At 35.8% G+C, this 22,104-nt stretch overlaps 1 protein-coding gene across 1 annotated transcript in view; it reads left to right on the forward strand.

Annotated features, from left to right (window-relative positions):
* Positions 1-1,106: 1,106 nt before the first annotated feature.
* LOC132555145 (piezo-type mechanosensitive ion channel component 1-like) overlaps positions 1,107-22,104 on the forward strand; it is a 94,407-nt gene continuing 73,409 nt past the window's right edge. Inside the window, exons 1-3 of the mRNA XM_060219494.1 lie at positions 1,107-1,179; positions 2,689-2,784; positions 17,469-17,591. Of these exons, the coding sequence (XP_060075477.1) occupies positions 1,107-1,179; positions 2,689-2,784; positions 17,469-17,591 (292 nt within the window). The remainder of the gene's footprint in view (positions 1,180-2,688; positions 2,785-17,468; positions 17,592-22,104) is intronic.

A 22,104-nucleotide genomic window follows, 5' to 3' on the forward strand; every position in this document is an offset into this window, starting at 1 on the left:
TTCCTGGTTTGAGGGTGTCGGATGGGCCAAGGGCTTAACAGATCTGACTCCTGGTTTGAGGGTGTCGGATGGGCCATGGGCTCAACAGATCTGACTCCTGGTTTGAGGGTGTCGGATGGGCCACGGGCTCAACAGATCTGACTCCTGGTTTGAGGGTGTCGGATGGGCCACGGGCTCAACAGATCTGACTCCTGGTTTGAGGGTGTCGGATGGGCCACGGGCTCAACAGATCTGACTCCTGGTTTGAGGGTGTCGGATGGTATGGGCTTATTATAAGACAATGAAAAGACTAATGCACTTTTATTTTCAATTCTACATACAGAATATCAAATAATCAAATGCATGGGCTTATTTGTGATGAAATATGGTATTAAAGGTGTACCACTGCAGGCAATGCACCAAAATCCCAGTATAAGATTTTGGAGTGAATGTTAGAGTGAGACCCACTAAAAATGGGAGGGTTGACAGGTATATGGAAGCATAGCAAATTCTATTGGACAAACTAGCAAAAATGATTTGTAGAACCATATCAAACAACATGGTAAAGATGATAGGCCTTTGATTTTTGCTGCCTGTTGATGGAAATTAAGATAAAAATGAATAGAGATTTGCTAAAAGGTCAAAGGTCGCTCACCATCTGTTGGCACTACATGTATATTTATTTGTCTGTGTTCAGCAGTCAGGTATTGTCACGCTGCAGTGGTTTGTATTATTAAACCTCTGATGATTGAGGCGACATATAAACGATACACAACCTGTTAATTCATTCAGTCATTATTTTGATTTTAACAACTTGCTTGTATCTTTATAGACGACAAACAGAGCAGTATGATTAAGTGGCTATAAAAGACACCATATCCCTGAGAATTAGAATATTTTTTTAAACAATTAACATGGATATAATTTATTATTCATGTTTTTTAAAGATTTCACTTGATATGTACACATTGTTCAGATAATGATTGTTGTTTTGGTATTATTTGTGTATGTATGAGTCTGATATTAATTACAGGTGTGTTTATTTTCCAGATGTACCTTTCACTTGACGTTCTATGTCAGACATGGATTACCCCTAATGCTTGGATTATTGTAGTACGACAGTAGCCATGACAACCCAGGTGTCTAAGTGGGTGTGCTACCCTTTATTTAGGGTACTTCTGCCCATCATTCTACTGGCAGGTAATGTCAAGTATAAATACCATATTTTATCAACTATAAGCTCCTGCTGGGGATTTGGGGAAAAAAATACAGAAATACTGAAAACTAAAACAAAAATAATTTTAAAAAAAGAGAAAAAACCGACGTTTGGAAATAAGGTATTACATGCTGCTGTGCATGGTTGTTTCTGTTGTCAGTTAGTAAGGAAAGCTTATGTTTCTGACTGAGAATGAAGAGATTATAGTGCTCTTAATACCATTAAGAATTGCACAAATAAATCAGATATAATTTATAAAGGTGTTGTTTACTACTCACCATGAAATAAACATTGTTTATGAGATTATGATAATGCTGAGCAGATGACTGTTTGATTATTATAAAACTGAGTAGACGATCATTAATCTGATTTAGCTTTGTAACATCAAAATACCTCATAATTGACCCAGTTTGTCAACATGTTTGACCTCTTTATTGACCCAGTTTGTCAATATGTTTGACCTCTTAATTGGTCTTGATTAAATTGACCTTAAGATGGATAGGTGTTACATAAGAACTGGCTTTGAATTAATGCACTATATGACATTTATACTAATCTTAACCCTTGTGTTGATGACTAGTTGATGACCTTGATATGTTACAGTGTTTGATCTGTAATTTTTGACCTAGATATGTTAATGTGTGTGACCTCTAATTTTTAGGTCACCTGGCCCAAAGTTTGTGTTAAAGTGTATGAACTCTAATTTTTGACCTTGATTTGTTACAGTGTGTGACCTCTAGTTATGTGTTTGTGTGTGACCTCTGTTTTATTGATGTGTTGCTTTGTGACCTCTAATTATTGACCTTGGTGATGTGTTACAGAGTACTTGTCTGGCCTCTTATCATTGCCCGTAATGTGTTACAGTGTATAACCTCTAATGTTTGACCTTGATGTGTTACAGTGTATAACCTCTAATGTTTGACCTTGATGTGTTACAGTGTATGACCTCTAATGTTAGACCTTGATGTGTTTCAGTGTATGACCTCTAATGTTTGACCTTGATGTGTTACAGTGTATGACCTCTAATGTTTGACCTTGATGTGTTACAGTGTATGACCTCTAATATTTTACCTTGATGTGTTACAGTGTATGACCTCAAATGTTTGACCTTGATGTGTTACAGTGTATGACCTCTAATGTTTGACCTTGATGTGTTACAGTGTATGACCCTTAATGTTTGACCTTGATGTGTTACAGTGTATGACCTCTAATGTTTGACCTTGATGTGTTACAGTGTATGACCTCTAATGTTTGACCTTGATGTGTTACAGTGTATGACCTCTAATGTTTGACCTTGATGTGTTACAGCGTATGACCTCTAATGTTTGACCTTGATGTGTTACAGCGTATGACCTCTAATGTTTGACCTTGATGTGTTACAGCATATGACCTCTAATGTTTGACCTTGATGTGTTACAGCGTATGACCTCTAATGTTTGACCTTGATGTGTTACAGTGTATGACCTCTAATGTTTGACCTTGATGTGTTACAGCCTGTGCGGTGAGGTACAATGCACTTTCCTTTATATATCTGGTGTTTTTACTGGCCTGGCCACTTTTACCAACACCAAACAGAATCAACATCAAAGGTGAGTTTTAATGACAAGAAAACAACGTTAAGTTTTAATGACAAGGTATCGACAGTCACACTGAATATTCTACTGATACTTTTAGATAAATGTTTACACTTCAATATTATATCTCCACATATATTCCATAAAAAGAATATAATTCCTAAAATCCTGCTCACATACAAACTGGTGATTCTTAAAACAGTAGTTAAGGGAACTTTACAGAAAATTATGCTTGTTTGTATGCTGGACTTCTCCTCCTCCACTCCTCCCCCACTCCTCCTCCACTTCTCCTCCACTCCTCCTCCCTCCTCCTCCTCTCCTCCTCCACTCCTCCTCCACCCCTCCTCCACCCCTCCCCCCATCTTCCCCACTCCTCCTCCACTCCTCCTCCCCCACTCCTCCTCCACCCCTCCTCCACCCCTCCTCCACCCCTCCTCCACCCCTCCTCCACTCCTCCTCCACTCCTCCTCCATTCCTCCCCCACTCCTCCCGAGTTCAGCCTCGTGTTCTCCACTTCTCCCCCCATCTTCCCCCACTCCTCCACCCCTCCTCCACCCCTCCCCCACTCCTCCCCCAATCTTCCCCCACTCCTCCTCCACTCCTCCTCCACTCCTCCTCCACCCCTCCTCCACCCCTCCCCCCATCTTCCCCCACTCCTCCTCCACTCCTCCTCCCCCACTCTTCCTCCCCCACTCCTCCTCCACCCCTCCTCCACCCCTCCTCCACTCCTCCTCCACTCCTCCCCCACTCCTCCTCCACTCCTCCTCCACTCCTCCACCCCTCCTCCACCCCTCCTCCACTCCTCCTCCACTCCTCCTCCACCCCTCCATCTTCCACCACTCCTCCACCCCTCCTCCACCCCTTCCCCACTCCTCCCCCATCTTCCCCACTCCTCCTCCACCCCTCCCCCACTCCTCCCCCAATCCTCCTCCACTCCTCCTCCACTCCTCCACCCCTCCCTCCATCTTTGCTTTGTTTCTCATTCAGCATCCTGAGAAACACAAATCCTCATGACTTTTTGTTTTTTGACTGTTCATCTTTTCAGAAAATATATGTATAAAAAAGTGACACAGAAATCTATCAACATGGTGAAAGAAGTTGATAATTACTAATGTCTTCAGGTCTTAAAGTAAAAGTAACACAATTTATGTTTTACCAACAGTGACTTACATGGATAATGTGTTGTCACTGTTGAGTCTTTGGAGTAGCATGCATTATGAATAGCCTCTTTAAAGTTTAAAAGTCTAAAAGTACAGCATTTTCCATTCAAATTGATGGTGGGCTTATGAATTACCTTTCAACTAGACTTTTATTTTTGGAAGTCTGTTATCCATCTGTGTGTCCGTTTTTGATTTCTGCACAATAACTTGTGTATTTGTTGTCGGATTGGACTAGGACCATGCAGTGCTACTTTTCATGCTGCACTGGTGTGTGTAACCTTCGGTGTGATAGCGTTTAGGTGGAGCCCTTCCTCAACATTGGTCTAGTTTTTCTGAAAAATACTGGACGGACCATATTGTTAGTAGGTATCACATGGTCTTAGTAAATAATTTTGGGAATGATCAGGAAAACAAAATGGTTGACAGGTGGCTATTTTGAAATTTGATACTTAAGGAGTTTTATCACTAATTCTCAGATTTCATTAGGCCTTGTTGACTCTCTTTGGTGTACATTTCTTGGGGTCATTTGTTTAAAGTGCAACTGCTTTGTCAGCCAATTTGGTATCACCTCCGGGTACTTTATGTCAATATATGTATTTCAGAAGCTAACAAAAGTCATTGGATGGATCAGTTCAAATAATCTTCTTTCATTGGTTATTTTGGATGTCAGCTTGAAAGAGTCAGCCTGTTTGTAAACTCAATGATAGATTTATTTCAAGAAATTGAAACATGTCTTATCTTATAGATATTATGAACATAAAACAATGAAGTCAATAATAAAAAAAAATTTGAATTGAAGATATTGTGACATACTGTCTGGTATTGTTCGATATTGTGACATACTGTCTGGTATTGTTAGATATTGTGATCTACTGTCTGGTATTGTTAGATATTGTGATCTACTGTCTGGTATTGTTAGATATTGTGACATACTATCTGGTATTGTTAGATATTGTGATCTACTGTCTGGTATTGTTAGATATTGTGACATACTGTCTGGTATTGTTAGTTATTGTGACGTACTGTCTGGTATTGTTAGATATTGTGACCTACTGTCTGGTATTGTTAGATATTGTGACATGCTGTCTGGTATTGTTAGATATTGTGACATACTGTCTGGTATTGTTAAATATTGCGACATACTGTCTGATATTGTTAGTTATTGTGACATACTGTCTGATATTGTTAGATATTGTGACATACTGTCTGGTATTGTTAGATATTGTGACCTACTGTCTGGTATTGTTAGATATTGTGACATGCTGTCTGGTATTGTTAGATATTGTGACATACTGTCTGGTATTGTTAGATATTGTGACCTACTGTCTGGTATTGTTAGATATTGTGACATACTATCTGGTATTGTTAGATATTGTGACCTACTGTCTGGTATTGTTAGATATTGTGACGTACTGTCTGGTATTGTTAGATATTGTGACGTACTGTCTGGTATTGTTAGATATTGTGACGTACTGTCTGGTATTGTTAGATATTGTGACGTACTGTTTGGTATTGTTAGATATTGTGACGTACTGTCTGGTATTGTTAGATATTGTGACGTACTGTCTGGTATTGTTAGATATTGTGACGTACTGTCTGGTATTGTTAGATATTGTGACGTACTGTCTGGTATTGTTAGATCTTGTGACGTATTGTCTGGTATTGTTAGATATTGTGACGTACTGTTTGGTGTTGTTAGATATTGTGACGTACTGTCTGGTATTGTTAGATATTGTGACGTACTGTCTGATGTTGTTAGATATTGTGACGTACTGTCTGGTATTGTTAGATATTGTGACATACTGTCTGGTATTGTTAGATATTGTGACGTACTGTTTGGTGTTGTTAGATATTGTGACGTACTGTTTGGTATTGTTAGATATTGTGACGTACTGTTTGGTGTTGTTAGATATTGTGACGTACTGTTTGGTATTGTTAGATATTGTGACATACTGTTTGGTGTTGTTAGATATTTTCATTATTGTTAAGATATTGTTTTGGTATTGTGATATTGTTTAGGATATAGATTGGTATTGTTAAGATATTGTTTTGGTATTGTGATATTGTTTAGGATATAGATTGGTATTGTTAAGATATTGTTTTATTTTGATATTATCTTATTTGTTTAGGTAGTGTTTTGTTTAGTTTTTGTTTTGTAGTGTTTAGGTGTAGTGTAGATATTAGGTAGATTTTGTTTAGGTATTGTTTGGGTATTCAGTGGTAGGTAGGTATTGTTTGGGTATTCAGTGGTAGGTAGGTATTGTTTGGGTATTCAGTGGTAGGTAGGTATTGTTTGAGTATTCAGTGGTAGGTAGGTATTGTTTGAGTATTCAGTGGTAGGTAGGTATTGTTTGGGTATTCAGTGGTAGGTAGGTATTGTTTGGGTATTCAGTGGTAGGTAGGTATTGTTTGGGTATTCAGTGGTAGGTAGGTATTGTTTGGGTATTCAGTGGTAGGTAGGTATTGTTTGGGTATTCAGTGGTAAGTAGGTATTGTTTGGGTATTCAGTGGTAGGTAGGTATTGTTTGAGTATTCAGTGGTAGGTAGGTATTGTTTATGTATTGTTTGGGTATTCAGTGGTAGGTAGGTATTGTTTGGGTATTCAGTGGTAGGTAGGTATTGTTTATGTATTGTTTGGGTATTCAGTGGTAGGTAGGTATTGTTTGGGTATTCAGTGGTAAGTAGGTATTGTTTGAGTATTCAGTGGTAGGTAGGTATTGTTTATGTATTGTTTGGGTATTCAGTGGTAGGTAGGTATTGTTTGGGTATTCAGTGGTAGGTAGGTGTTGTTTGAGTATTCAGTGGTAGGTAGGTATTGTTTGAGTATTCAGTGGTAGGTAGGTATTGTTTGAGTATTCAGTGGTAGGTAGGTATTGTTTGAGTATTCAGTGGTAGGTAGGTATTGTTTGAGTATTCAGTGGTAGGTAGGTATTGTTTGAGTATTCAGTGGTAGGTAGGTATTGTTTGAGTATTCAGTGGTAGGTAGGTATTGTTTGAGTATTCAGTGGTAGGTAGGTATTGTTTGAGTATTCAGTGGTAGGTAGGTATTGTTTAGATATAGTTTGGGTATTCAGTGGTAGGTAGGTATTGTTTGGGTATTCAGTGGTAGGTAGGTATTGTTTAGATATAGTTTGGGTATTCAGTGGTAGGTAGGTATTGTTTGGGTATTCAGTGGTAGGTAGGTATTGTTTGGGTATTCAGTGGTAGGTAGGTATTGTTTGGGTATTCAGTGGTAGGTAGGTATTGTTTGAGTATTCAGTGGTAGGTAGGTATTGTTTGGGTATTCAGTGGTAGGTAGGTATAGTTTGGGTATTCAGTGGTAGGTAGGTATTGTTTGGGTATTCAGTGGTAGGTAGGTATTGTTTGAGTATTCAGTGGTAGGTAGGTATTGTTTGGGTATTCAGTGGTAGGTAGATATAGTTTGAGTATTCAGTGGTAGGTAGGTATTGTTTGGGTATTCAGTGGTAGGTAGGTATTGTTTGGGTATTCAGTGGTAGGTAGGTATTGTTTATGTATTGTTTGGGTATTCAGTGGTAGGTAGGTATTGTTTGGGTATTCAGTGGTAAGTAGGTATTGTTTGAGTATTCAGTGGTAGGTAGGTATTGTTTATGTATTGTTTGGGTATTCAGTGGAAGGTAGGTATTGTTTGGGTATTCAGTGGTAGGTAGGTGTTGTTTGAGTATTCAGTGGTAGGTAGGTATTGTTTGAGTATTCAGTGGTAGGTAGGTATTGTTTGAGTATTCAGTGGTAGGTAGGTATTGTTTGAGTATTCAGTGGTAGGTAGGTATTGTTTGAGTATTCAGTGGTAGGTAGGTATTGTTTGAGTATTCAGTGGTAGGTAGGTATTGTTTGAGTATTCAGTGGTAGGTAGGTATTGTTTGAGTATTCAGTGGTAGGTAGGTATTGTTTGAGTATTCAGTGGTAGGTAGGTATTGTTTAGATATAGTTTGGGTATTCAGTGGTAGGTAGGTATTGTTTAGATATAGTTTGGGTATTCAGTGGTAGGTAGGTATTGTTTGGGTATTCAGTGGTAGGTAGGTATTGTTTAGATATAGTTTGGGTATTCAGTGGTAGGTAGGTATTGTTTGGGTATTCAGTGGTAGGTAGGTATTGTTTGGGTATTCAGTGGTAGGTAGGTATTGTTTGGGTATTCAGTGGTAGGTAGGTATTGTTTGGGTATTCAGTGGTAGGTAGGTATAGTTTGGGTATTCAGTGGTAGGTAGGTATTGTTTGGGTATTCAGTGGTAGGTAGGTATTGTTTGAGTATTCAGTGGTAGGTAGGTATTGTTTAGATATAGTTTGAGTATTCAGTGGTAGGTAGGTATTGTTGGAGTATTGTTTGAGTATTTTTTGAGTGGTGTTTGAGTATTCAGTGGTAAGTAGGTATTGAAATATCTTGCTATACAAGCCCTGATAAATTATGAATGTTGATAATATCATTGTACAATACTAGACTCTGCACTTACAGGGATAAGGATTGGCTTGTTGACATTATCTTTGTGATAACTGAAGAAAGACTTTGATGTTCTAGACTAGACTATAACAGACAGACCCTCTCAGCAAGTATCTTTTATTGTTGACTACTTCCCAGTGTTTAAGATTGTCTAATCCATGTTTCAGATGTAATGTCTTTTCACACTGTTTGCTTATGTGTATTTCTTCGTAAACACTGTAAGGCCACAGCATGAAATATATCAGTTTCTCATAACATGTAATATACAACACTCTGGGAAATATTTCTCAGGTAGGAGATACACAACAATGAAATATCTTTTCTCAGTGTGTGACATACACAACACTGAAATATGTTTCTCAGTGTGTGACATACACAACAATGAAATATCTTTTCTCAGTGTGTGACATACACAACACTGAAACATGTTTCTCAGTGTGTGACATACACAACACTGAAATATCATTTCCCAGTGTGTGACATACACAACACTGACATATCATTTCCCAGTGTGTGACACACACAGCACTGACATATCGTTTCCCAGTGTGTGACACACACAGCACTGAAATATCTTTCTCGGTGTGTGACATACACAACACTGAAATATGTTTCTCAGTGTGTGACATACACAACACTGAAATATCTTGCTCAATGTGTGACATACACAACACTGAAATATCTTTCTCAATGTGTGACATACACAACACTGAAATATCTTTTCTCAATGTGTGACATACACAACACTGAAAATGTTTCTCAGTGTGTGACATACATAACACTGAAACATGTTTCTCAGTGTGTGACATACACAACACTGAAATATCTTTCTCAGTGTGTGACGTACACAACACTGACATATCTTTTCACAGTGTGTAACATACACAACACTGAAATATCTTTTCTCAATGTGTGACATACACAATACTGAAATAACTTTCTCTGCGTGTGACATACACAACACTGAAATATGTTTCTCAGTGTATGACATACACAACACTGAAATATGTTTCTCAGTGTGTGACATACACAACACTGAAATATCTTGCTCAGTGTGTGACACACACAACACTGAAATATCGGTTCCCAGTGTGTGACACACACAACACTAAAATATGTTTCTCAGTGTGTGACATACACAACACTGAAATATCTTTTCTCAGTATGTGACATACACAACACTGAAATATGTTTCTCAGTGTGTGACATACACAACACTGAAATATGTTTCTCAGTGTGTTACATAACAACACTGAAATATGTTTCTCAGTGTGTGACATACACAACACTGAAATAAGTTTCTCAGTGTGCTACATAACAACACTGAAATATGTTTCTCAGTGTGTGACATACACAACACTGAAATATGTTTCTCAGTGTGTGACATACACAACACTGAAATATGTTTCCCAGTGTGTGACATACACAACACTGACGTATCTTTTCTCAGTGTGTGACATACACAACACTGAAATATCTTTTCTCAGTATGTGACATACACAACACTGAAACATGTTTCTCAGTGTGTGACATCCACAACACTGAAATATGTTTCTCAGTGTGTGACATACACAACACTGACATATCTTTCTCAATGTGTGACATACACAACACTGACATATCTTTCTCAATGTGTGACATACACAACACTGAAATATGTTTCTCAGTGTGTGACATACACAACATTGCAATATGTTTCTCAGTGTGCTACATAACATCACTGAAATATGTGTCTCAGAGTGTGACATACACAACACTGAAATATGTTTCTCAGTATGTGACATACACAACACTGAAATATGTTTCTCAGTGTGTGACATACACAACACTGACATATGTTTCTCAGTGTGTGACATACACAACACTGACATATCTTTTCTCAGTATGTGACATACACAACACTGAAACATGTTTCTCAGTATGTGACATACACAACACTGAAACATGTTTCTCAGTGTGTGACATCCACAACACTGAAATATGTTTCTCAGTGTGTGACATACACAACACTGAAATATCTTTCTCAATGTGTGACATACACAACACTGAAATATGTTTCTCAGTGTGTGACATACACAACACTGAAATATCTTTTCTCAGTATGTGAGATACACAACACTGAAATATGTTTCTCAGTGTGTGACATACACAACACTGAAATATGTTTCTCAGTGTGTGACATACACAACACTGAAATATGTTTCTCAGTGTGTGACATACACAACACTGAAATATCTTTTCTCAATGTGTGACATACACAACACTGAAAATGTTTCTCAGTGTGTGACATACATAACACTGAAACATGTTTCTCAGTGTGTGACATACACAACACTGAAATATCTTTCTCAGTGTGTGACGTACACAACACTGACATATCTTTTCACAGTGTGTAACATACACAACACTGAAATATCTTTTCTCAATGTGTGACATACACAATACTGAAATAACTTTCTCTGCGTGTGACATACACAACACTGAAATATGTTTCTCAGTGTATGACATACACAACACTGAAATATGTTTCTCAGTGTGTGACATACACAACACTGAAATATCTTGCTCAGTGTGTGACACACACAACACTGAAATATCGGTTCCCAGTGTGTGACACACACAACACTAAAATATGTTTCTCAGTGTGTGACATACACAACACTGAAATATCTTTTCTCAGTATGTGACATACACAACACTGAAATATGTTTCTCAGTGTGTGACATACACAACACTGAAATATGTTTCTCAGTGTGTTACATAACAACACTGAAATATGTTTCTCAGTGTGTGACATACACAACACTGAAATAAGTTTCTCAGTGTGCTACATAACAACACTGAAATATGTTTCTCAGTGTGTGACATACACAACACTGAAATATGTTTCTCAGTGTGTGACATACACAACACTGAAATATGTTTCCCAGTGTGTGACATACACAACACTGACGTATCTTTTCTCAGTGTGTGACATACACAACACTGAAATATCTTTTCTCAGTATGTGACATACACAACACTGAAACATGTTTCTCAGTGTGTGACATCCACAACACTGAAATATGTTTCTCAGTGTGTGACATACACAACACTGACATATCTTTCTCAATGTGTGACATACACAACACTGACATATCTTTCTCAATGTGTGACATACACAACACTGAAATATGTTTCTCAGTGTGTGACATACACAACATTGCAATATGTTTCTCAGTGTGCTACATAACATCACTGAAATATGTGTCTCAGAGTGTGACATACACAACACTGAAATATGTTTCTCAGTATGTGACATACACAACACTGAAATATGTTTCTCAGTGTGTGACATACACAACACTGACATATGTTTCTCAGTGTGTGACATACACAACACTGACATATCTTTTCTCAGTATGTGACATACACAACACTGAAACATGTTTCTCAGTATGTGACATACACAACACTGAAACATGTTTCTCAGTGTGTGACATCCACAACACTGAAATATGTTTCTCAGTGTGTGACATACACAACACTGAAATATCTTTCTCAATGTGTGACATACACAACACTGAAATATGTTTCTCAGTGTGTGACATACACAACACTGAAATATCTTTTCTCAGTATGTGAGATACACAACACTGAAATATGTTTCTCAGTGTGTGACATACACAACACTGAAATATGTTTCTCAGTGTGTGACATACACAACACTGAAATATGTTTCTCAGTGTTCTACATAACAACACTGAAACATGTTTCTCAGTATGTGACATACACAACACTGAAACATGTTTCTCAGTGTGTGACATCCACAACACTGAAATATGTTTCTCAGTGTGTGACATACACAACACTGAAATATCTTTCTCAATGTGTGACATACACAACACTGAAATATGTTTCTCAGTGTGTGACATACACAACACTGAAATATCTTTTCTCAGTATGTGACATACACAACACTGAAATATGTTTCTCAGTGTGTGACATACACAACACTGAAATATGTTTCTCAGTGTGCTACATAACAACACTGAAATATGTTTCTCAGTGTGTGACATAAACAACACTGAAATATCTTTTCTCAGTATGTGACATACACAACACTGAAATATGTTTCTCAGTGTGTGACATACACAACACTGAAATATGTTTCTCAGTGTGTGACATACACAACACTGAAATATGTTTCTCAGTGTGTGACATACACAACACTGAAATATGTTTCTCAGTGTGCTACATAACAACACTGAAATATGTTTCTCAGTGTGTGACATACACAACACTGAAATATGTTTCTCAGTGTGTGACATACACAACACTGACATATCATTTCTCATTGTGTGACATACACAACACTGAAATATCTTTTCTCAGTATGTGACATACACAACACTGAAATATGTTTCTTAGTGTGTGACATACACAACACTGAAATATTTTTCTCAGTGTGTGACATACACAACACTGAAATATGTTTCTCAGTGTATGACATAACAACACTGTAATATGTTTCTCAGTGTGTGACATACACAACACTGAAATATGTTTCTCAGTGTGTGACATACACAACACTGAAATATCTTTTCTCAGTATGTGACATACACAACACTGAAATATGTTTCTCAGTGTGTGACATATAAGCCTATGAAGTATACTGAAACGATACAGAAATGCATCTACTTTAATTGTAAAATATTTTGTAATGACTATACATAGCCTTATAAAAAGATAGAGGAATATTAGGGCACCCCCCAGTAAATGTCAAAAATCTGTCATCTCTAACAAGATTTCTGACTATCACCAAGATGTGTGAATGCCAATACATTAACAATCAGTAATTGTTTTTACAAATATGCCACAATGTGATAGAAGATGGGCCCTTGCAATGACCATTGAAGGTATCCTTAAACAGTAGGTCCCTACTCACTTCAGATTTCACAAATCACTTATAACTTCATTAGTTTTATGTCTCAATACCACAAAGAAAGTTGATGACAAATCGAGATCTGGATAGTCCACATGTAACTTTGCGATGGCAAGATCGGTACATCAGGCTTATTCACTTGCATGACGGATGATTAATGGCAGCCGAAATGGCATGACATACCTTCGGTACTAGAAACTTTTGAATCCACCCAAAAACAATGATCAATAGTCTGAGTGAGGCAAATTTCCGCCCACATCGCTAGTATGTTGGTTTGCCACTGACAACTCAATTTCGAGCATGTCAGATGTGATGGTTGAGGGCACTTGTGCCAGACGTTTTCCTTATGAGACGTTGGAGGTCCATGCTCTTCATAGATGAATTTCAGTTCATGTTCTTGCGATCAGATGGCCCTCAGCGTGTGTACTGGCATCAAGGAGAGCTTCTTGCAGATGCTTGTGTTTTAGGGCACAACACAGATTCGGGGTTGGGTCAGTTGTGGTTTGGTGAGGAAGTTCTGATTGGTTAGGGACACTTTAATATAGTGATCATTAACCGGAGGTCAAGGGCTTTACATTGTCAAGATGAGACCTTGAGGCCTCATGTTGTGCCTTTCATTATAGGACACCATTTAACCTTTCAGCATGATAATGCTAGGCCAGACGTTGCAACCCAGAATGAATATTGTCCCTTGCCACTTTAGGGATGAATAAGACAGAAGAGTTCAGAATTGAGCAAACATCCCAAATAACCTCAGCTGCTTGGCCAACACACTTACCGAGGAATGGGATAACATTCCTCTATGGACAGTCAATGTACTTATGAACTCCATGCCATACAGAATTAGAAACACTATAGCTGTTTGGGAAGGACACACATATTAGGGATCAGTCTGACAACTGCCATTATTTCAACTTTGTGTAAATTAGGGTACCCTAATTCATACAGCTGTAATGAAGCCCTCATTTCTTAAAAAAAAGGAGGATGGTCCAATATTTGAAGTTAACTATAACATTTCACATTTAGGCATAAATGCTCATAATTGTCATTTTAATAAACCTTGAAAGTTGAAATTGCGTTTCTTTTTAGTATATATCTATTTCTAACTGGATGAAATGACAACATCTTAAACTGTTGAAAATTAGGTTATAATCTGATGTTGTTTGAAAGATGTCATTGATTTCTATAACAATTTGATTTGTTTGGTGTTGTGCCTTTCGCAAATTTTCAGGATTTTTCATTTGTTGGTCTCTATCTGAAATTATAAGTATTTTTGGACCAAAAAGAATAGATTAGGGAACTACCTATTTTGATATAACTGTATTCAGACTATACAAGGGCTGATGTATAATGTAAAATTATATACAACAAAAGTGTTTCTCTTTAAGTGTATAGTAAGTTTAATTGTAAATTGACAGAAATTGTGTAGAAGCTTTGTGTGAATTTAGAGCTACGACAGAACCTTGCAGTGTTAGGTAGAAACTTTGTGTGAATATAGAGCTATGACAGAACCTTGCAGTGTTAGGTAGCCTTCACTGTGTATATGAAAGATACTTGGCATTTTTGTATTAGCCTAGGATAACTTAACACATGATTACAACATTACAGTAATATACCTCATGCCAAGCTAACTACACAAACAATAAAACAGAGCCAAGTACAAGATGCTGAGGTAGACAAGACAGCCATTGTCTATGTGACTAGTGTAGTTAGACGAGTTTGATTATTATGTCAGTAATGTAAGAGTAAATGCTGAACATTCCTAGAACTACATTTGTTACATAATGTACATGATACATACTCAAACACTATACATTACGGATACTATAAAATCATATATTTCATGGAAGTCAGGTAAAGTAGTTTTCCATAAAAATAAATTTTTGTTGACGTTTAATTTTGTGGTTAAGTAGTACTCACAAAATTCGCCAGTGCTGAAATCTCTTGAACAGTTCAGCATTTTGTGGATGTATAAATTCGTGGATTAAGATTGCAACCCAGGAAATCATCGAAAATAACTGACTCACTGAAAGATAAATTTTTTGACAGTTATTTGGTCACATAGGTATATTTCAGTCATGGAGTGTTCATGTATTGTTTTAACAATTTTTTTAAAAGTAAATTTCTTCATCTTGTACAGTGTTAACAACACCTTGTCAAACAATATTTGGTCATGGTCTTCAAATTCAATGTGGAACAGTGTTTTAAAGGGTCATTAGGTAAAAAGGCATGATCATCAATTATATTGTAGAGTTATCACAACCTTGTGTGTTGAAATTTGAAAAAAGAAAAAAAAAAATTTGAAACTTTGTAGATACCAACCAGAATGTGATTTTAGCATTTTTAGGTCATCTGACCGAAGGGTCTGATGACCTATTGCAATCGCCTTATGTCCGGCGTAAACATTTTCAACTTCTTCTCAAGTTCTACATGTCTCATTGAGCTGAAACTTACCTGAAATGATCATGACATGATCCTGACCAAAGTTGATTAATTTCGGGTTGGTCCGAAATACAACATGGACACCATGGCCGCCATTTGAAAACACATTTTCGACTTCTTCTCAAGTTCAAAATTTGAAATCTTGTATTTTACGTCAGATGACCGTGAAGGCCCATGGGCCTCTTGTTAGGTTGTCTGATCCTTTGGGTCAGGATGATCCATATTAAGTTGTTCCATGATAACAAAATTGATATGTAATTTCTTGCCTGTTTCAGGATTTTCCTTTTTGCTTTTAAAATATCTATACATAAAACCTGTGTATAGTGGACAGTTACCGGGCCAAGTGAATTGTCCGTTATATAGAGGTGTCCACTGAATTAAGAATGACTGTTAACTATCAAAAATTTCATATGTCTTGGGTAAATTCACCTCCAATCATTTAATGGTTATGATGTGCAGGTAGTGGATGGATATAAACCTTAAACACATAATAGATTATCAAAATTTTTATTTCGTAAAATTGTAATGAACATAGTAATTACAAGTTTTTGTGATAAGGTATTTAAAATTTATAAAAAGAATTTATTAATAGATCTGATCAAATCTATTGGCCCTGTAACATAGTGAAATATTAATTTATAGTACAAAGACACTGCATAAATGATATTAAAACATTTTTTATAAAGAGCTACAAAAGTGAATTACAAATGTTCAGCAGCTGGCAAGTATTAAATAATGACCTGATGTGAGATTGCTGCTTTCATCCGTCCTTGGACACATATATAGGGATCATTAGCTCAACATTTGTAAAGGGCAGACTCAGTCATTTGGGAAGATGACAGTTGGATGAGAGTGGTAATGTCTTAAAAGTTAAAATTCTTAATAAAAAAATGGTAATCAAATGATCAAAAAACAAGGAAGTAGATTATGTTCCTCTGTTACAGTGCCCTAAAACAGCAAACTTTAAGAGTCCATCTTTACCATAGTTAATTGCCTAGAGTATCAGGTTGATGTAGATGTTTACAATCACTTTTTTCTACTCGCTCTTTTTGTTTATGAGGAAACTGATATTTTGAACAAGATCCTATGCAGTTGTGTCCTTTGACCACACCCCCTTGATTATCAAGATAGTAAGTGATAGGCCTCGCACATGGTGCTCAGTGAAGTAGCCTTTAGCTATAGGGAGATTACCTCCTTAAAATGACCTGTTCCTGGAGACATTAGACAAATAAACAAACAAAAAAACAAACAAGCAAGCAAGTCATTCTTGAATAAGTCATCCTGAAGTTTTCCTTCGTTGTTACATAATTAAAGCAAGTCCGAGGAGATCAGTTTTCTACAATTGTGAATTTTAGGTTATCTAAGTGGAAGATCAGAGTGACATAAATCCTTTGTCCTGTAAACTTTTTATAGTATTAAACTTGTTAATAATTGCAGAATGATTATAAGGGGATCGGAAATTATTTCATTAAGGAGTAGACCTTTGCATCCTGAAAAATTCTTCACAAAGTTTTAAAATGTCCTGACTAAATTGTTAAAGGTAGAGATACATAAGTCAGTTAGGAATAACAGTTTGTACCTCAGGTGATAGAAATAAACCAGGTTGTAAATGGTTTTGGACTTTTATTTGTCAGATAAAATGCCCAAGGGCCAATTGTTCTTTATATCATCTCTGAATTTTTCATCAATTTTCTTTGAGATATTTTTTTGTTAATTGCAGGTAACACAGGAGTCTACCTGAAGTGTATAATTGTCGTGAGTGCGTTAGGCACACTTGCTCATATAGCCTTCCACATAGCTCTGGCTGCTGGCAGTGCACCCTATGGATCTGTCCTACAAAATTGTAAGTTTTAATCAACTCACACAGCAGCAGAATTTAAGGTTGTTTAATTGTGTAACTTGTTCACAATCAGATTTCCATTTTTAATATTGCTTATTTTGGTAGAAATTTCCTAGCTCAGACTACTGAGATTTTGCCACCCCAGGTAAAGATCCACGATATTTGGTATAATCATCCCTACTTGGGATGGTTCGTGTCTTTCAGGAATCTGACACCATGTGTTGCGAGTGGTGGAGATCTTACTGTTAATTAGATTTTGTGTAACAAATATAAATCTTCTCGGTGTCCAGTAATGAAATCTGTGTTTTATACTGCTGGGTAGACGTGGTACTCACATGGTTTTACTATTTTGTGAGTCATCGGGTCGTCAGACAAATATTGATTGTCATTGATGTTCAGTAGCACTATCAACTCGTCTCGGGTAGCAGTGTAAATTTGATACTTTGTTAGATACCTTGACATTTAGAAATGGTCATAGATTTCTCATCCACCATTGATGTAAAGCATTTTCTTCTTTTAACTTTTTGCAAGGAATTAAATTTCTTCTCCCATATATTTCATGCTGCTAATAATGAACACCCCTCATTCTTTGAACACTACTCTATGGGTGGTTGGGTTGGGCGGTAGTAGCGCACTCACTTTTCACCTAGCCATCCGGGGTTTGATTCCCAGAACGGACGTGAAAAGGTAAGGGTCACCTGCCAAACCACGTGGGGTTTATATTGAAAGAATGAGTAAAATTAATTTCATATTTTTTTATTTTTTTTTTTCCAATATTATCAGATGTAGCCAATTCTTCAGATTAAAAAAAAAAGTTCTGATATATTTCAAAATTGTTGAAAGCCTTGGGTGTTTATGTATTTATTTCTGGTAATCTATCTATTGTAACATACTTACAAAACATAATTATATGCTGGTGAAGTCAGAGAATGCACTTACCTGTAGTTATACAGACTGACAAAAATAGTATCACAAAAGGATTAGGTAAAATATGGACTATTTTTTTGGCCTTTCATGATAGAAATATGCAAAACGTCGTACATGGTAGCATTATAGTGATTAATCATTTAAAAGAGAAAAAAAAGAGAAAATAAGGTAGAAAGCATTTTTTGGGGGGGGTTGGGGGGTTGGGTTGGGTTGAGGAATATAAGAAAATACATGTAATTCACTTAGCTGGGGCTTGTATCAATTAATTACAGTAACAAGTCTGTCCTTGTATAGTAACTACAGATGAGATCTTGAGATAGGCAAGCTTGGGGAGGAAAGAGGCTCCAGAGCTCACTGTTAGATCCATTGGTAGATCTCATCTCATTCATTATTGATCAATGGGAAAAACAAACGTGACATTTACGCAAAGAACAAACTGTTGTACTGTAATACCGTAAATGTGACAAAAAAATTTACAGAGACCAAACTGTTGTACCATAATACTGTAATTGTGTCAAAATTATTTACCGAGACTGTGATATCGTAAATGTGTCAAAGAGACAATTTTTTTTTTACTTAAATCCTGTAAACATGACAAAAAATTTACACAGACCAAACTATTATACTGTTATACTGTAAACATGACAAAAATTTACACAGACCAAACTATTATACTGTTATACTGTAAATATGACAAAAATTTACATAGACCAAACTATTATACTGTTATACTGTAAACATGACAAAAAATTTACACAGACCAAACTATTATACTGTTATACTGTAAACAAGACAAAAATTTACACAGACCAAACTTTTATACTGTAATACTGTAAACATGACAAAAATTTACACAGACCAAACTATTATACTGTAATACTGTAAACATGACAAAAATGTACACAGACCAAACTATTATACTGTTATACTGTAAATATGAAAAAAAAAAAAAAAAATACCAAGGCTATGTTTTACAACTTTCCGTTATCAATTTCATGAGAAAATAATATTTCTCTGTACCGAAGATTGGAAGTAAATAGAGTAGTATTAGTTACCATAAATGTTATAAAAACATAAGACAGATTAGTTTCTTCAATAGATATAAAAGATACAAAGAGACTGACTGTATGAACTCAGTGTTTATTATCTCATAGTTACAAGCTCCTTTTTATGTTTATTTTCCAGACATTTACAGGAAAAGATAGTTCCTTGTTAGATAGAAAAATACCAAAAAGTTTACAAATTGTTGCTTATGTGTTCAGCCGTGTGTGGAATTATTTTAATATCTATTTCATCAAAACAAAATAAATTGAAATTTGTAATGTACGGTCTTTGCTAGTCAAGGTAGCTGTTAAAGTTATTTTAATGCTGAGTGAAAAGTTTAATTGTTGATTCTTGAACGAATGTCACTTAAGATCATGCCCTTTATAATGACTGCAAAATCTTCAAATGTTTGCAATAAATTATTAAATGTTTACTACAAGTAAAGCTTATATTTTAAACTGAGCTTTATTTTATTTCATGACCATGTTTTTTTATTGGCACATTCATTAAATTAATTATTCATTATGTTTTTTTTAGATATATTAGAACATCAGAGTTGAATTTATGTGTATGACGAGTGAATCAGAACATATATTGTGACTATTTGATTGTGTATAAGGGTTAGTTTGAGTGTTTTTTATTGATGTTGTATAAGGAATGTATGATTATATATAGATACTTCCTGAGCACGGTATAAGGATGAGGTGTATTAAACATGAGAAGTATCATGTCCTGTTGTTGAGTACTTGTAAAGATGAAGCATATTATTGTATTTATATGCATAAAAAAAGTGTATTTATACATTTATACACATGTGTTGTCTGATTTAGACACATGTGTTGTCTGATTTAGACACATGTGTTGTCTGATTTGTGTCTGATTTATACACATGTGTTGTCTGATTTATATACGTGTTGTCTAATTTAGACACGTGTTGTCTGATTTGTGTCTGATTTTTACATATGTGTTGTCTGATTGATACACATGTGTTGTCTGATTTATATACATGTGTTGTCTGATTTTTACATATGTGTTGTCTGATTTATACATGTGTGTTGTCTGATTTATATACATGTGTAGTCTGATTTTTACATATGTGTTGTCTGATTTATATACATATGTGTGTCTGATTTGTGTCTGATTTTTACATATGTGTTGTCTGATTTATACACATGTGTTGTCTGATTTATATACATGTGTTGTCTGATTTTTACATATGTGTTGTCTGATTTATACATGTGTGTTGTCTGATTTATATACATGTGTTGTCTGATTTTTACATTTGTGTTGTCTGATTTATATACATATGTGTGTCTGATTTGTGTCTGATTTATACATATGTGTTGTCTGATTTGTATCTGATTTATACACATGTGTTGTCTGATTTATACACGTGTTGTCTAATTTATACACACGTGTTGTCTGATTTAGACATGTCTGATTTAGACACATGTGTTGTCTGATTTATACACATATGTTGTCTGATTTGTATCTGATTTATATACGTGTGTTGTCTGATTTATACATATGTGTTGTCTGATTTATACACGTGTTGTCTGATTTGTGTCTGATTTATACACATGTGTTGTCTGATTTATACATATGTGTTGTCTGATTTATACACATGTGTTGTCTGATTTGTGTCTGATTTATACACATGTGTTGTCTGATTTGTATCTGATTTATATACATGTGTTGTCTGATTTATACATATGTGTTGTCTGATTTATACACATGTGTTGTCTGATTTGTGTCTGATTTATACACATGTGTTGTCTGATTTATACATGTGTGTTGTCTGATTTATACACATGTGTTGTCTGATTTATACATATGTGTTGTCTGATTTAGACACATGTGTTGTCTGATTTATACACATGTGTTGTCTGATATATACACATATTTTCTGATTTATAAACATATGTGGTCTGATTTATACACATGTGTTGTCTGATTTATACACATGTGTTGTCTGATTTATACACATGTGTTGTCTGATTTATACATATGTATTGTCTGATTTAGACACATGTGTTGTCTGATTTGTGTCTGATTTATACATATGTGTGTCTGATTTGTGTCTGATTTATACATATGTGTGTCTGATTTGTGTCTGATTTATGCATATGTGTTGTCTGATTTGTGTCTGATTTATACACATATGTTGTCTGATTTATACACATGTGTTGTCTGATTTAGACACATGTGTTGTCTGATTCGTGTCTGATTTATACATATGTGTTGTCTGATTTGTGTCTGATTTATACACATCTGTTGTCTGATTTATACATATGTGTTGTCTGATTTGTGTCTGATTTATACACATGTGTTGTCTGATTTATACATATGTGTTGTCTGATTTATACACATGTGTTGTCTGATGAACATGTGTTGTCTAATTTACGCATTACAAACTTATTGCCCTTTGTTAACATTTTGCATCCAAAACATAACTTGGCCTGCATTTATGATAATGAAACTTGAAGTATACATTGGTCTTATCAAAAGCAATTTGCAGCGTACGAAATTCAGGCAATCCCTCAGT

This window comes from Ylistrum balloti, unplaced genomic scaffold, assembly GCF_031769215.1.
Source record: "Ylistrum balloti isolate Yb309-2 unplaced genomic scaffold, AGI_CSIRO_Ybal_v1 Utg370456, whole genome shotgun sequence".
NCBI classification, from domain to species: Eukaryota; Metazoa; Mollusca; class Bivalvia; order Pectinida; family Pectinidae; genus Ylistrum; species Ylistrum balloti.